Source organism: Aulostomus chinensis, chromosome 5, assembly GCF_037954235.1.
Source record: "Aulostomus chinensis isolate RoL2024-O1b breed Wild chromosome 5, RoL_Achi_v1.0, whole genome shotgun sequence".
In the NCBI taxonomy this organism is placed as follows: Eukaryota; Metazoa; Chordata; class Actinopteri; order Syngnathiformes; family Aulostomidae; genus Aulostomus; species Aulostomus chinensis.
Window position 1 is genome coordinate 6,702,950 of NC_141324.1, and position 17,618 is coordinate 6,720,567.

Sequence of the window (17,618 nt, forward strand, 5' to 3'; positions counted from 1 at the left end):
TACTTGCAGTCTTGTTCTTTCGGTCATTACCCAATGCTCATGACCATAGTTGAGGGTTGGAACATAGATTGACCAGTAAATCCAGAGCCTCGCCTTTTGGCTTTACCACAACGGACTGGTTTAGCACCCGCATCACTGCGGATGCCGCCCCAATCCACCTGTCAATCTCCCACTCTATACTACCCTCACTCGTGAACAAGACCCTGAGATACTTAAACTGAGGCACCTGAGGCAGGACCTCCCCACTGACCTGGAGTGGGCAGGCCACCCTTTTCCGGCTGAGGACCATGGCCTCTGACTTGGAGGAGCTGATTCTCATCCCAGCCACTTCACGTTCTGCTGTGACCTGTCCCACCAAGAGCTGGAGGTCGTGGCTTGATGGAGCTAAGAGGACCACATCATTCGCAAAAAGCAGAGACGACATTCTCCCACCACCAAACTCGACCCCCTCACCACCCAGCTACGCCTAGAAATTCTGTCCATAAAAGTTAAGAACCCAACCGGTGACAAAGGGCAGCCTTGGTGGAGTCCAACCCTCACCGGGGAACATGTCCAACTTAGTGCCGGCGATGCGAACCAGAATCATACTCCTCCGGTAGAAAGATTGAATGACCCTTTGTGAGGGGCCTTCCACCTCATAAACAAAAAAAAAGTAGTAGTGAACAAAATTTCACAAAATGACACATTTTCCATCATAGTGACTGGACTTTCAATCACTTCCTTTAGGTCAATTAAGCTTGATTCATATTGTAGTTGCACATTACATTAACACCATAGATCAAATGGAAGTATGGATAAATTGCAGAAATTGTGATCTTTATGCTCCTTCACAAATCTATAAGTCCTGCAGTGCTCGTTAGTTGGTTGACCAATAATGTCCATCCATAAAGTTTTCTACCGCTTATCCTGTTAAGGGTCGTGTGGGGGCTGGAGTCTATCCCAGCAGCCTTCGGGCGTGAGGTGGGGTACACCCTGGACAGTCAACAGTCAATCGCAGGGCCCACATGTATTAACAGACAACCATTCACACTCACAGCAATGCCTATGGTCAGTTTTGAGTATCCGGTTAGCCTATTCCCCATTAGCATGTCTTTGGACTGTGAGAGGAAGCCGGAGTACCCTGGTGATGCACACTTTAATGGGGAAATAATATTTCACTTGGACTATCAGATACCTTTTCAAAAGTGAGTGCAATGAACACAAGTAATGTTCTTGAGTACAGCAGCATCCCTGTACCATGACCTCTGTGTAAGCATGTGCGCAAAGCAAAGTGGGAGCCCGAGAGTAACAGAGCTGGGACCTGGCAGCAGAGCACCCTGACAGCTTCTGGGTAGTGGGCTTGCCAGACAAGCAATTTCATGCCAGACAAGTGGTGGTAGGTCTCACCAGGTACTGCATTTACAGCCAATGTGAATCCACATATGGACATAGCTACACACACACACACACACACACACACACACACACACACACACACACACACACACACACACACACACACACACACACACACACACACACACACACACACACACACATTCCACTCAGGAGGCAGGCAAGCACGCAGCTGTGCATCCAATTACCAGACAAATGTTGCAAGTATGCTCAGCCAAAGAAGGCAGACAAATAGCCTGCCTAAATAGCAGGCTTTCCCTTTCCCACCAAAGTTGTGTGACCACTACTGTGGCGTGACCACAGCACCAGAGCCAAGTTATCTGAATGCTGTACGTGTGTGCCGTTATATTCACTCAGATGAATCTGTAAGCTTGGACATTCAGATTATTTGCTGTTTGTGTGTTATTCGTAGTCCTCTCTATTTAAATGGATATATAATTGGCTGCTTATGAAAGTAAGCATGCTTTCAGTGTCTTTTGCAAGTGAATATTCAATTTCATCATATTTTAAATTATGATGTGTCTATTGCCAGTAAGTACTGCTATCATTTAATTTTTTCCCCAAGCTTAGAAATATCAGTTGTCTATTAGCTATAAATGAGCCATCATCTGATTGGATTAAACCCACAACTTACTCTGAGCACGATTTTTCTATCAGGGATAGCTTCTTTCCGTCTCTAAATACTGTTAATCCTGTTTATTTAAGATGACTAATATGTGCAGAAACCATTTGGCCATTAATAGCCAGGGTGTCCTATTGTTGCTTGGTGCTAATGGGGCTAACAACACATCCCTTATACCCTATGTAAGATGGCGCCATAGAGACGGTGGCCTGTCATTGCAGCTTCACGTTATACTGTAGGTTTTCTGTTTTTTTTTTTATTACGTTTGTTGTCTGTTTTTTACCTTTATTTTTGCACACAAGCTGATGGCCCTGAGGCACATCACAGCAGGAGTAAGACACATCATACCAGTGCAGTGTCAGAGTAGATGGCGAGGCTGCAGAGCGGGGATTAAACAGAAGATGAGGAAGAGGTTTCAGCCCTATATCCCTTCAGTCATCCCTGGAAACGTAAGATCATTGGTAAAGTCATAACCAAAATCAGAAACACGATAATAACATGTCATTACTAAACTGTGTAATATTGTTAAACTTATCTTATTTCTTATTTCTTAAAGTCTGCACTTTACTAATTATTTTAATTTGTAATTTCTCATTTTTATAGTACTTTCAAGAGCAAGTTTAAAACTGTAACAACAGAATTTCCCCCTGGGTATTCATAAAGTATTCTGATTCTGATTCTGATTCTGAAATAAAGTGGACGAACTGGAATTGTCACCATGACGCAGAGGGAGTACAGGGAGTTTAGTATCGTGTGTTTCACAGAAACATGGCTGCACAAACAGATACCGAACTCCAACGTCACCATTCCCAGCTTCCAGACAGCTCGAGCCAACAGAGACGACCTGCTGTATGAAAATGTTACGGATGTGTACGGCTCCACTGCCCTGCCACCACTCGGCAGGTCAGATGACAACCTAGTCCTACTCTCACCATAATATAAGCCTGCGGTTCAGCAGCACCCAGTCACAATGAGGTGGGTTAGGGTTAGGAAATGGTCTCCTGAGTCATTGGAAACACTACTTGGAGCACTGCGGGCCAAAGACTGGGATGCTCTGTATGAGCCACATGGTCAGGACATCGATGGCCTGACTGACTGTGTCAGTACTGTGAGTACATTGGGTGCTGCATAGTCAACATCATTCCCAACAAAGAGGTCCACTGTTATGCAAACAACAAACCGTGGGTAACCACTGACCTGAAGCATTGGCGTCGCCACCATTATAAGTGGGTGGGTCTGGACCCAATTTAGGGTCCAATAATATTGGACCCACCCATTTTTACCATAATTTGGGGAAATTTTCTGGTCAAAATTCAATACATCAATGTATGTACTAGATTATTGAGATGCTTGATCTTTGAGAACCGATTATCAGCATGTACCATTTATTTTGTAATATAATTTCATCTGGACAATCCCTCCCCCAAGCTCCACTTGGTTTGCTCTGTGCGTGCGCCGAGATTGAGCAAGGCTTCGTTGCTGAAGTGCAGCAACAGTGTATCACTGCAGTGGACCAGAGTAGAGACAATCAGTGGACAGGTAAACGAGCGCTGTAAAGCCAAAATATTTTCTATTCAATCATCCCCCACCAGGGTTGGGGTGGGACTCCAAATCTGACCAGGAGGAATTAATACCAGCAGGCCACTTTGGCCATCCGGCACGCAAAATGGCGGCCCACTGCGCTGTTGGGAGGGGGCGAGCATGCGAGTGAACCGAGTGAGTGCAGCTCTCTCGTGTCGCTCGCTCACGCTACACAAACTGGCGACTGCAGCAGCAGCACTGACTGACTGAGCAGACTGATTGAATGAATGGCCTAGATAGAATTGAGACCTTTGTTTTATCTGCACTGTCTGTCACTTGCTGGCCTGGCCTGGCTTGAGGGGGAAGGAAAATTTTTTTTTTTCCCTCACCATCCAGGTAGGCCACCAAGGGGCCAGGCCACCGGGAAAACTCCCGGTAGTCCCGACGGCCACCCCGCCACTGTCCCCCACCCATAAAGGTAACGTTAAGGACTGTACATACGCATCTTTTGAGCCCGAGCGATCCCAACCAGGGGGATAGAGTGAGGTGCTGCACTACAGACGATCTTTGAACACGCTAGTAGACGCCAATCCTGACATGTAGCATACCAAAATGATGGAGAGAAACTCAGCTAAAGAGAGACAGGGAGGGGAGAGAGAGACAGACAGACAGATTACTTTATTAATCCCTTTTGGACGTTCCGCCAGGGAAATTGCAAAAGAGGGAAAGAGAGACAGGGAGACAGAGAGCCTGAGATACAGTGAAACTCTATGGAACAATCCAACCACCAGCACAATAATCCATCTGACCAATACTTGGACAATAAGAACCATCCAACAAAAAAACGCTAAGAACAATCCAACCAACATTAATAAGAATCATCCAACTATAGGGGGAGAATCAGGTGAAGACAAAAGAGAGATAGGAGAGAGAATGGGAAAGAGAAATGGAGAGAGGGAACGAGAGAGAGAGAGAAGGAGTTTGTCACCCAGCCTTGAGATACATGGATTTCTGAGAAATATCAGTATTATGAGGAATTAAGTTATTTTAAATTTGTTCTCGTTTGATCGTCATTTATATTTGTAAATGTTGATTGAATATGTTTATTGAATTCATTAAGTACCGTAAGCAATTGAGTTGTCATGCTTTGTGTCCTATTCCCATTCGGAGGGGAAAATATCCGAAAAATACATTAAAACAGATTAAGTTTAAAGTCTAAAGTCTTAAGTTTTTTTCTTTGTTCCATTTTGATTTGTGGGTGCCAAACGCAGGAAAAATATAGCCTTAGTGAAAGACAGCCATTGAAGTGGAAGAGAATCATGTCTGGGAAATGGAGTAGTTTACCAAACACACCATTTAATTTGATATTTCCTCTCTTGTTATAGCTATATAAAACCACCTTTAAAATGCACTAGAATGCAGGAAATTGCATAGTTTTTATTACACCCCCCCCCCCAGTGGACCCACCCACTTTAATTTTCCTTGCAACACCCCTGACCTGAAGGCCCTTCTCAACGAAAAGAAGAGGGCATTACGATCACAGGACAGTGCAGAACTTAAACAAGTACAAAGGGAGCTCAAATGCTGCATCAGGGAGAACAAGGACAAATTCAGAAGGAAACTGGAGCACAAACTGGAAGACAACAACACCAGGGACATCTGGAGTGGGATGAGAAAGATCACTGGCTTCCAAAGGAGAGGCGGAGGAGCAGCTGAGAGGAATGTATAACGTGCCAACGAGTTGAACATGTTTTTCAATAGATTGAGCTCCAGCCCCCCTACCCCTGGCGGCCCACCTACTGTCTCCACTGTTTCTCCAAGCAACAACCCCCTACCTCCCCTCATCACCCCCTGCCCCACACCGCCCTTGTCGACCCCACCTCCCCACTGGCTCTCTCAACAGACCATTTCACACCTCCCACCCCCAGGACATCATCACATCCCCCACCACTTCCTGCAGCAGACACCTCTCGGTACCATCCCCACTCCCCAACCCACCAAAGACACCCTCCACCCCCAAGTCTGGACTCCTCATCACAGTCAGCCAGCTGAAGAGAGCTAGAGAGGCTCAAACAGAGGAAAGCTGCTGGACCGGACCACATGTTCCAGTCAGCTCTGTGGAGTTCTCCAGCACCTCTTCAACCTGAGCCTACACCTTCAGAAAGTGCCAGTGCTCTGGAAAACATCCTGCCTGGTCCCAGTGCCTAAAAAAAGGAAGCCCTGCTGCACTGGAGGACTACAGGCTGGTGGCACTGACCTCTCACATCATGAAGGTCACAGAGAGGCTGGTCGTGGCACACCTCAGGCCACTGATGTGCCCAGCACAAGACCCCCTGCAATTTGCATATCAGCCCCGTGTTGGGGTTGACGATGCAATCACCTGCTGCAGAAGGGTTATTCCTCCCTGAACAGACCCAACACTTCAGTCCGGATCATGTTCTTTGACTTCTCCAGTGCCTTCAACACCATACAGCTCAGACTGCTGAAGGCCAAACTCGAGAACACACAGGTGGGTGATCCCCTCATCACTTGGGTCAATGACTATCTGACGAATAGGCCGCAGTTAGTGACATTGCAGAACTGTGTGTCTGATCGTCTGATCAGTAACATCGGGGCCCCCCAGGGAACTGTACTGTCCCCCTTCCTCTTCACCACATACACTGCTGACTTCAAGTACTGCACTGAGCTGTGCCATCTGCAGAAATTCTCTGATGACACGGCCATTGTGGGGTGTGTTGAGGATGGGAGGGAGGCTGAGTACAGGGACCTGGTCGACCGCTTTGTGAAGTGGTGTGGGAGAACCACCTGCATCTGAACTGCATCTGCATCATGAAATGAAAGACTGTGTTGACTAATGATTTTTCAAAGGGGGGGTACGTAAATGAAGTAGCAGGTGGGGCCCAGCACAGAGCCCTGAGGGACACCACAGGTGACATTGTTTGTGTGAGACTGTGCTTTACCCAGGGCGACGTATTCAGTTCTGCAAGTTAGGTAAGACATGAATCAGTTATGAGAATTTTCTGAAAGTCCAATGGTGTATTGCAGGTGGTTGAACAGGATGTTGTGGTCCACTGTATCAAAAGCGGTTGTTAGGACCAGGAGGATGAGTAGGGATGGGGAGCCAGTGTCTGCTGCCATCAGGAGGTCATTGGTGACCCTGACCAAGGCTGTTTCTGTGCTATGACCAGGGTGGAAACCAGACTGAAATTTTTCAAACAGGTTGTTGTGATTGAGGTGATGATGAAGTTTTGCTACAACCGTTTTTTTCCAGGACCTTTGATAGAAATGGTAAATTGGAGATGGGCCTGTAGTTGCGGAGAACTTCTGGATGCAGGGTGGGTTTTTCAGTAGAAGTCTGATGACAGCAATGTTTAATGAAGATGAGATAAGACCGGCCAGGATAGAGTGGTTTATGATCTAGGTGATGAATTGCGAGACAGCAGAGATGTTTGCCTTTAGTAAGGCTGAAGGGAAAGGGTCAAGGGAGCAGGTGGTTTGCTTCATTTTTTTCATCCTCTACTTCTTCCTGTGTTGACAATTGAGAAGGAGCAAAGGGCCTGGACAGCCTCACACAGTTTGGGCAAGAGGCAGGGTACACCCTGGACAGGTCGCCAGTCCATCGCAGGGCCAACACATATAGACAGACAACCATTCACATTCATAGTCATACCTACAATCAATTTAGAGTATCCAATTAGCCTAGTCCCCATTTGCATGTCTTTGGACTGTGAGAGGAAGCTGGAGTACCTGGAGGGAACCAACACAGGCACAGGGAGAACATGCAGACTCCACACAGAAAGATCCTGTGCCCGAGCCAGGACTCAAACCTGGAACCTTCTTGCTGTGAGGCGACAGTGCTAACCGCTGCACCACCGTGCTGCCGACACATTTTTACCTTGGCCTTAAATGATTTCTTCGAAGATTACTAGGTTCAGTTTTTCTAGAGTGTAGAGTGTTCGGGAGGTAGAGCCTTTAGTTACCGGGCTCCTTTACTGTGGAACCAGCTCTCTCCATGGGTCAGAGAGGCAGACACTTTAACTACGTTTAAGTCCAGGCTTAAGACCTTCCTCTATGACAGAGCCTTCAGTTAGGACTTGTTCAGGTAGCTCTGAACCATTGATAGCTATGCTGCTACAGGCTTAGACTGCTGGGGGACACATCAGGTTACATGGAGCCCTTCCTTCCTCTCCTCTCCTCTCCCCCTCTCTCCTCCTCTCCTCCCTGCACATTTTTGGAACTGTCATTACCATTACTTGTTGCACTTTGTAGTTTGGCCTTGGTGTCTCGCAGTCTCTCTGTGTTTCCACAGATCCACTAGAGCCCCAACCGCCGCCTGCATCGCCCCCCCCCCCTCTTATTCCCTACTGTTACACCGGCCTGCGCTCCCCTTCCATGAACCAGTCTGCCATCCAGTCCCCCATCAAGCTGGCTTGCTCTCCCTGCCTCCCCTTCCAGAAGCTTCCTTCTTCAGCTGTTATTAACATTTCCGTGTTTCCCACATTTTGTATTGTAAACTGTTTTCTTGTCTGTAACAACATCTACTGCACGTCTGTCCGTCCTGGGTGAGGGATCCCTCCTCTGTTGCTCACCCTGAGGTTTCTCAGATTTTTCCCTGTTAAAAGGTTTTTCTATGGAGTTTTTCCTCAGTCGATGTGAGGGTCTAAGGGCAGAGGATGTTGTTATGATGCCATGTGAAGCCCTTTGAGACAAACTGTTTGTGAAACGGGCTATACAAATAAAATTGCCTTGCCTTGCCTTGCCTTAACACTTTTGTTATTCGGGATAAATTTTTGTATTTTTTTTTCAAATGTCATCAGCATTGCAAGGCACATTTAATTCACTTTACTCATTTCAAGTTTTTTGTGGAAATACTAAAAAACAAAATAAAAATTAAAATGAGGTTAGGTTAGGTTAAGTTGTTGGATAAAACTCTTCAAGACTGTACAGTATTGTAAGACTGTGGTTGATGTTTAGACATGTTGGACAAATGTCTGATAATGATAACATAAATGTATTTTCAAATCTCCAGTCAACTTTTAGCCATAACTCAATGTAGGGTCCTATGAACCTCTTCTAAATTCTTAATTCCAAAACTATAGCAGTGAATCTGTTATGTACAGGGCCCCACCATCAGTCAGCTGCTGGGCCGTGCTAGACCACCATCAGAAAAAGAAACTTAAGCTGACACTAGGCCAACCTCAAATTGTACTTGTCACTGGGCCAAACAACTTTTCTGGGGGGAACCCTAGTTTTGGGTTCAAGTGTGGCAACACTGACAGAAAAATGTGTTGTGCAAAACTTGTACAGTTAAAGTCGCTATGCCCTGCTGCAACACAACCAATCTGTACCAACACCAGAGAAAGCACAGAGAAAAGCTTGTAGTGAACTCATGCGAGTGAAGGCCCAGACAACTGAAGACAAAGATAAAGAGACAGCTGAAGGTTTTTGAAAAGCCAAACAAATAACGGAAGAGCACAATTGCAGATGCTTTTGTGTGTGTCATATCATATGGCAAGACCTTAAGCTGACATAAAGAAACCACAGAGTCCATAACAAACTACTTTGCTTAAGACATAACACTAATGTAAAATTCTGGGGTTAAGATGAAGTGTTAAGGAATACATGTCCCCCCATTTTATGATACAAGTCAAGTAATGCAGTATTGGTGAGGTGCCAGCATATAGAGTGTATTTATGTTAAGTCATGGCAGTCCACTCCACAGGAATGCTGTTCTGAATGAACCGTTCCAGCAGCCCATTTCACACAGCTGTCAATTCAGTGTCGTTACTACCACCGCTGGCAAATCAGAGGTGCGGCCAATTCATCAATGCGTACTTTTAAACAGAAAGCAGGACATACCAGTGGTGTAATATTTTCACCTTGAACATGTTTTTAAAAGAGACCTTTTTAAGATAGAAATGTTGCATTTTCAAGGTACCTTAAGTAAAAATGCTTTTATCATCACATCTCTGCATCTGTGACACCAGATCAGGCTCAGAATGTCAATTTCTAATTAAAATTAAGCATTCTCCAAACTTTCTGGACCTTGCATGATCCCTGCCTCTCAGATGATTTAAAAAAAAATAAAGACATGTTCCACAACTCTCAGATGTGATACTCCAACACGATTTCATCTTTGCCTGACAGGTGATTGGCTCTACTTTAATTACAAATCAAAACTTTTGCTGGGAATGTGATGAAGAGGATGCTAAAATATGCTAGACAGACTGCCACATTCAAGAACATTTTTGCTAAAATAGCTTAAAAACTATTGTAAAAAATATTGTATTCGGTGCTTTCCAGTTGCAAATAAACTATGTGGGTAAAGGTAGGATACAGCAAAAATATAACTGCACCTCCACTGCTGCTACATATGTCATGCTAATCTCGCCAAGCAAAAACAGCAGAAAAAGTTAGGATGGGGAAAAGTAATTCATTGAAAACAGTATCATTAAACATAGTTTTACTTCTACCTAGCAAATGTTGTTTAAAACATATATGCATTTTCTCCACATTTCAGCAGAATACTACCATGATAAATCCCTACAGACATTGTAGATGTCAATTACAGTAAATGTGACCCCTTCTGCTAACTGAGATAAACAGTGATGAACACAACTATTGAGATCAGTAACATTAATCTTTAGAGGGAATTGAACAATACAATACAATGTAATTCCTCTTAGGTGAGCATGTGTATTTTTCAGAGGCATTTGTCCATTTTGTAATTATCTATAAGGCTAGCAAATTACATGACCTATAAAAGGCAGTTGGGAGAAAATCTCTGCTACTTGCTAAACAATACACCTGTCTATTCAAAATGACAAGATGGTAGCCTTTTTTCCATCTGCGTGCAGCCAGGTGATGAGGTGGAACATGAGGGTTCTTTTTTCTGACTCTGCCAACTCCCATCTTGTTGCTGTTTTAAATAATTAGACCTGTGAATCAACCGATTTTAGACCATCCTCATGCTGTTTGTTGGTTCACCCCTTAAATTTAAATGAAAATTACAATGTTGGTAGATGAGTAATTATGGAATCCCCATTCACTTCACAGGCTCAAAGAGGAGAAAAGATAATGGATTGTATGTCACTCTGCATAAGTCTGTGTGTGTGTATGCGTTTGTGTGTGTGCCCGCGTGTGTGTGTGTGTTTGTCTGATGGACAAAGGAATGGCAACAGAGCTTTTAATCATGTTATATTGTCTTGATCAGCAGGTCAAGTGCATTACCTTCAGTGTGTCAAGAGAGCTGTGGTGACATTGGGACAAGGATGGAATGTTCGGAAAATGGCCTTTTGGCTGAGACAAGGCTCTGGTCCAAAGTTAGTCAGCAGCACAACATATAACAACTATTCAATTTGTGTACAGCTGTTTCCTCATGAAAAGGAGAGCCCATGGCAGCACAGCTGCACATGATTGTTGATGAAAATCATTTTTTTTAATGGACGATAACTCGCACAATGGTGACTTGGGTGTGAATCAACTACTTAAACTCCTAGAAGTAGCTGCTTTGGTCTATTAAGATCTACAAGCAGATCTGGCACTGTGGTAAAAAAACAAAAACATGTATCTCTCCTTCGTTACATTAAACATATTGTGTCCCTGACTTTGAATAAAGCAGCACGGTGGTGCAGTGGTTAGCACTGTCGCCTCACAGCAAGAAGGTTCCGGGGTTCGAGTCCTGGCTCGGGCTCTGCATCTTTCTGTGTGGAGTCTGCATGTTCCCCCTGTGCCTGTGTGGGTTCCCTCCGGTACTCCGGCTTCCTCCCACAGTCCAAAGACATCCAGAGGGGACGAGGTAATCAGATACTCTAAATAGACTGTAGGTGTGGCTGTGAAAGCAAATGGTTGTCTGTCTATATGTTTTGGCCTTGTGATGGACTGGGGACCTGTCCAGGGTGAACCTCGCCTCTCGCCCAAAGGCAGCTGGGATAGGCTCCAGCCCCCCGTGACCCTTAACAGGATAAGGGGTAGAAAATAGATGGATGGATGGATGGACTTTTAATAAAGAGGAACAAAATGTATACTTTGAACCATGGCAGTGATGCACAGACTATACTGTAACATATTCACTGTAACAGTCATATGTGTTATTGAAACATCCTTACTGGAGCATAAAGTCTTAATCTTAGGCAATATCAGACTGACGAGAACATAACATGAGGGAATAAAAATGAAAATCTATTTGACATCAGACGTCTTTTGATTTAATACCTTTGTCTATTTTCTCAAGCTGCTAACTAGGTTGTAGAATTATGTAGTTTGAGTTTGAATTTATGAAATCTAAGGCTGCATGGATACAGAATATGTTCATACTTAAGTATAATCAAAATCTGAAAGAACAAGATCAACAATTCAAAATATCTCTGTAGTTTAATACTTGTTTCTCAAAATAAAATGTGGCCTAAATGAATCTCATCAAAATAGGCACTAATTTTTCTTTGATATCAACCATTATATCAAATTCATATCTTCTAGATTCAGAATACAATTAAGATGACTTTTGGAAGTCAAAAATTCTGCTTGAAATGTATCTATTGAAATCATCTATGACAACCAGAAAAGAACAGCCATTGGCTACATACCGGCAATTACCTAGTCTTCAGAATCCAAGATCTGCAATTTAAACTAGGGTATTGGATCAAAATGTATCACTCTACTGGAGTTTTTAACTTTTTCTTCAAAACATTGCAACCATGTTCCATCCATCCATCCATTTTCTTCCGCTTATCCTGTTAAGGGTTGCAAGGGGGGGCTGGAGCCTATCCCAGCAGCCTTCAGGCGAGAGGCAGGGTTCACCCTGTATGATTGCCAGTCCATCACAGGGCCAACACATAGAGACAGACAACCATTCACACTCACAGCCACGCCTACGGTCAATTTAGAGGATCCAATAAGCCTTGTCCCCTCTTGATGTCTTTGGATTGTGGCAGGAAGCCAGAGTACCCGGAGGGAACCAACACAGGCACAGGGAGAACATGCAAACTCCACACAGAAAGATCCCATGCTCAAACTGGGGCTCAAACCCAGAACCTTCTTGCTGTGAGGCAAAAGTGCCAACCACTGCATCACCGGGCAGCCTGCCAGGTTCCATCAAAGTGTTTCCATTAGTTTTTGGAAATATTTATCCATCCATCTATCCATCCATCCATCTGGCCAACCAACATTCACATACTAAGACTAAAATACCTAAATATGGCACATGTGAAACATCATATTTTCACCTGTGATCTGTTGTGGTTTTGGATGTCACTAAAGACACACTATAGGTAAACTTTGACACACAACAGTTAAACTAAAATTTAACCTCACCTCACTCTTAGGTGAAGTTCTGTATCAGAACTGTTCTTTGAATGGGTTCTCTTCAATTCAATCTAGTAAACTAGAAGGAACCCTGATTAGAATTTCAATACCCCACAATGTAATTTGAAAAGAGTCACTCATAATGACAACAAGACAGAATGGTTACCCAACTCTGCAGACCTCCTCTGCTCAACAGAGCATGTTCGTATCATGAAGCTAATTATCTTTGGTTTACTACTTATGGGCTACACAGCTCTGCCATTATTGTTATTATAACTGATTTCCAGCTATTGCAGTCTTGCATTTTTACAGCCAACCCATCACAATAGATCATGTTAAAACCAGTCAGTGAACACAGAGTACACTTAATTGCTAAAAGATAAGAAGACTAACCCAAGGCAGAAGGAGAAAATCTGAACTTGGCAACCCAAAAGCCTCTAATTCAGCTTTTTCATTGGACAGTCATATTAGTAACAGAATATTTATGCCAAGAAATCACTTACAGGCAACTTTTTACAATTAATTAATTTTCATATAGGTCTCAAGGCCAAATAATGAAAGGCAACAATTGCACTTTGATTTGACAAGAATGTGTGATAACATCTCATAATTAAGACACAACAAAAGTTGTTATCACTGTGTTGGGAAAACAAACTCATTATTACTAGATAATAGCTGTTGACTAGAGAAAAGAACATCGTCGTCTCCTCATAACAGGTTATTGTCTTATGAACACGAGATAACGTCCCTGATAATGAGATGATATACCATTATGCGAAATTAACAACATAAAACAGTATAGCAGTAGAAAATGGATGGATGGATGGATGAATAGATGGATAGATAGATGGATAAAATGCAACACATGGCGCCTTTAAATATGCACAAATGATTGCCTCAGTTCAGGTTTTAAAAACAACTTTGCTGTGAGTATGGAGGGATACAGCCAAAAGATTCTTACAATATTTTGAGATGTGTTCACTGTGGAAATGTGTCATACTGCAGCATGTGTTGGATAAAGGAGAGAACTTGAACCGGTGTAATAACAGAATGCAGGAATATAACTCGCTACAAGTTCCAAAGCAGAACAGCAGTGTTTTCCAACTGTTACCTTAACCGTGGAGATGATCTTTGGACACAAATCATGCAGTGTAGCTTTCATATAACCAGCTGGAAAAACCAGTCGCATGCAAGAGCATATCTGACAGCACAGTGCACAGAAGAGGATCTGATGGGTGTGAGAGAAACACACACACAACACACACACACACACACACACACACACACACACACACACACACACACACACACACACACACACACACACACCTGATGCTAGTCATGCTTCCAGTCTCAGAGCCAAGCTTGCATCTCTCCAGTTGACTGGCAACAATCTGTCGTTCAGCTTCCAGCTCCCTGGTCAGACGCTCAAACTGCAACTCCTGAAGTGAAAGAGAGAGACAGATAGAGAATGTGTCAAAATTATTCCATTTATTTACTGTCACATTGACAGTCATACCCAACATTACTTTGGCTCCCTCATCCTTGACACATTGTTAATTGTTGTGAAATGAACTCTGCAGACTGGTGGTAAAACTATCCAGCTACCACTGTAAATCAGTTGATTAGACACTGCCATATGACTGGGATATTTGACATGCCACAATACTTCGGCACTAAATTCAACTGCAGCCATCACAAACATGACCATTTTCATTCTGCCACCAGGAAACTAAAGGCACGGCTGAAGTGGGGATTTTGGGGGGCATAAGAATGTTGTTGCTTTTAGATTTAAATTGTCAGGTTCACATGAATGCATTAGCCTAATGCTAGCTGACGATAAACGATCAGTGTTACACACAAACTGTGTAGTTTTGCAGTTTGTAATCACAGGTGTAACAGATAAGATTAATTTTGACCCTGTTTAATTAATAGAAAAGAAAAAGAATTCATTTGACAAATAACACCTGTGTGTTTACCTGTCTATAGCCCCTTTCACACTGCACCAAAAACGCAGGTCAATACAGGTTTTTCAGCATTCTGAAAGGGTCGACTCAGCATTTCGACCTGTTTCGACCGACTCGCCAAGCGACCAGGGTGTTTAGCTTCTCGGCTCAGCTCAGCTAGCCTGCATTGTGAAAAAGGCAACCTGCGTCATCTCAGGTTTCACGCAACCTTCCTGTTGCATCCTGATTTTGTCACTGTGCCGCCTGTCAGGCTTCACCTGTAGTTTCTTCAGCTCCCTTCCAGACTTGTCAAAAACTCCTCCTCCTTCGCTGCATTAGTGCTCAGACATTTTCCAATCAGCGGCGAGTTTGTATGTTTTTTAAAAGAGACAACATTGCAATGCACACAACAACAACGCTAACGCTCGACTTGGCGATGTCCATTTTGTCGTTTGTTTACCTCTCAGTGTTCCGGCGCACATTATGTGAAATGATGACGTTGTCAGCACGATGACGTACGAGAGAGAAAAACACAGGCACGCAGCCCTCACAGCAGGAGTTCAGACCCGGGTCTTCTGGAAGCACCCTAATGCTGAGGAAACGCGAGTTCAAAAACCTGCGTTGACATGCGTTTTTAAGTGTGAAAAGGGTACATGACATGTGAATGTGGCTACTGTGATAAGGACATATTGCATGGTCCAAATCTTCGTCTTCGTCAAAAATGAAATGAAATGAACAATACAAAATATAAAGCAGCTTTGCAAAAGTCTCAGTGGAACTGTGACACAATTGCCAATAAAAATTGACTTCCATCTTTTGATTGGGAAATATACAAACTGATGTGTTGCAGGTTTTCAGAGATTTTTATGCTTTGATCATACAGTACACTTGATTTTTTTTCTCAAAAGTGTTTTGTTTCAAAAGAGTGTTTTACCTCTACCTTTCAGCTCATGCTTATTACGTTTCTCTCCTAAAGACCACTGTGTGCCATCTATTGGTGCCAGAAATTCTGCCAGTTCTTGTGATTCATGTGAAAAAGAATTAAACACAAATAAGCTAGTGCATAAAACAAACAAACAGCAGATTATCGTATTTGCAAATCATTAGAGCTGTTTAAACATAACCAGTTTCACAAAATGAAACAAAACCCCAATATAATTATCATATAATTTTTGTACTTGCTTTTGGCCTGGGGCCCACAATTAAGTTTCAGAGTTGGTCCTCCAAGGGCCCCTGCTAAAAAAATCATTATACAATGCCTGCAAAGCAGAGCAGATTATGATTTAGATCTCAAAATTTGTTTGTGATGATTTCCTGGTCTCTTCAGCATCATAAAAGTGGCAGAATTAAGTCATGTCAAAGGAGGTAACATATTCTTTCCTGGACAGCAATGAACTGTGAAGGAGCCATTTCAGAGGAAGCTCACTTAAAACTTATTATTGACATAATTTCATGATTTGTTTATGCAGTAACTGAAGCTGAGAAAAACAAGAGATATGCAAACAAACAGAACATGGTGCATTATATTACTGTATTTTAATCATCTGCCACTCTTCTTTTAAGGCAATAAGGCAATTGACCACATTTGCATGAACCCACTGAACTTATTCAATATGTAAATTACCTGACAAATGGTTTCTCGCATATCAAACACTCATCCCCTGGGGAGGTGCCAGTCAAATTAAGATACATTCATGTCATTAGAGGTGAATACAAAGTCAGACTGCTACTCGCAAAGACAGTCGGGCACTTTATAATATTTTTAATATTTGAAATGTCCTCAATATATCACAGAAAAAGGACGTTCATTTTATTCATAGTGATTACACTAACTATCTTCTGCCAGAGACCGCTGATGAAGAGGAAGAGGCTAATCCATGGAATCTTAAATACTGATGATGCCTGAGGCAGTTCCCCTCTCTCCACCATAATGTCACAGCTCCATTATAATGAATCATTAATGTAATAAATTAACAAATCAAATTGCAAATTTCACAGTAATTATTCACCATCTTCATTTCATTAATGACAACTGGACACACATACAGATATGCACACTCCACACACAAAATGGGACAGACACACTGCTATAATTACGTTAGCAAGTGGTAGCTGTGGTCAAGCCATGATAACCACTGTTGAGACCAGAGATACACAAACTGAATTACATTCCCTCTCTTCTTCGCTGAAACCACTGCTGTGGGAATATTTGACATTCTCCATGAGACAAACATGAATTATACTCTGAAAAACACTCATACACGGACAGTTGAGGACCCGGCAGGCACATAATACTTCCAGAACTTTAACAGTCCCTGATCCACACATGGAGCAGATCAGTGTTTAACTTGGACAGCTGTAGTGATTTTTTTATTTAAAGGTGCTTTCAATCTATTTCCCCTGCATCATCGCTCAAGTCAGTCAAACAAAAGATCACATGATACAAAGAGCAGAATGGTTGCTGGCCTAATGTAGAACATTCTTTATATAATAGAGGTTTAACTGCCTACGATACCATCAAACCTACCTTTTTAAACAACAATAAAATATTAATATTATTTACATCATGGAATCAAAATATAGCATATATCTGTCTACTGATCATAGTTGTAAAATTCAGAATCCCAAAAACATAATCCAATCAAATCAAGATTTCTTTTTACTCTAGACTCCTCCAGTAATTATGCACCTTCTTCTCATTAATAACGACTGGATAGACATGACACACACCATATAACAAATGTGTGGCAACATGCCTCCCATACATATGATACACAAACACACAGACGCAAACAAACACTAAGAGAAAGACACACACTGATCACACACAA

The 17,618-nt window shown here is 42.8% G+C and overlaps 1 protein-coding gene across 8 annotated transcripts in view; it reads right to left on the reverse strand.

Moving 5' to 3' along the window:
* Nucleotides 1–17,618, reverse strand: part of ctnnd2b (catenin (cadherin-associated protein), delta 2b) — a 212,241-nt gene that overhangs the window by 134,280 nt on the left and 60,343 nt on the right. For all 8 annotated transcript variants that reach the window (XM_086205179.1, XM_086205172.1, XM_086205173.1 and 5 more), the window contains one exon: nucleotides 14,171–14,283. In XM_086205179.1, the coding sequence (XP_086061305.1) occupies nucleotides 14,171–14,283 (113 nt within the window). The remainder of the gene's footprint in view (nucleotides 1–14,170; nucleotides 14,284–17,618) is intronic.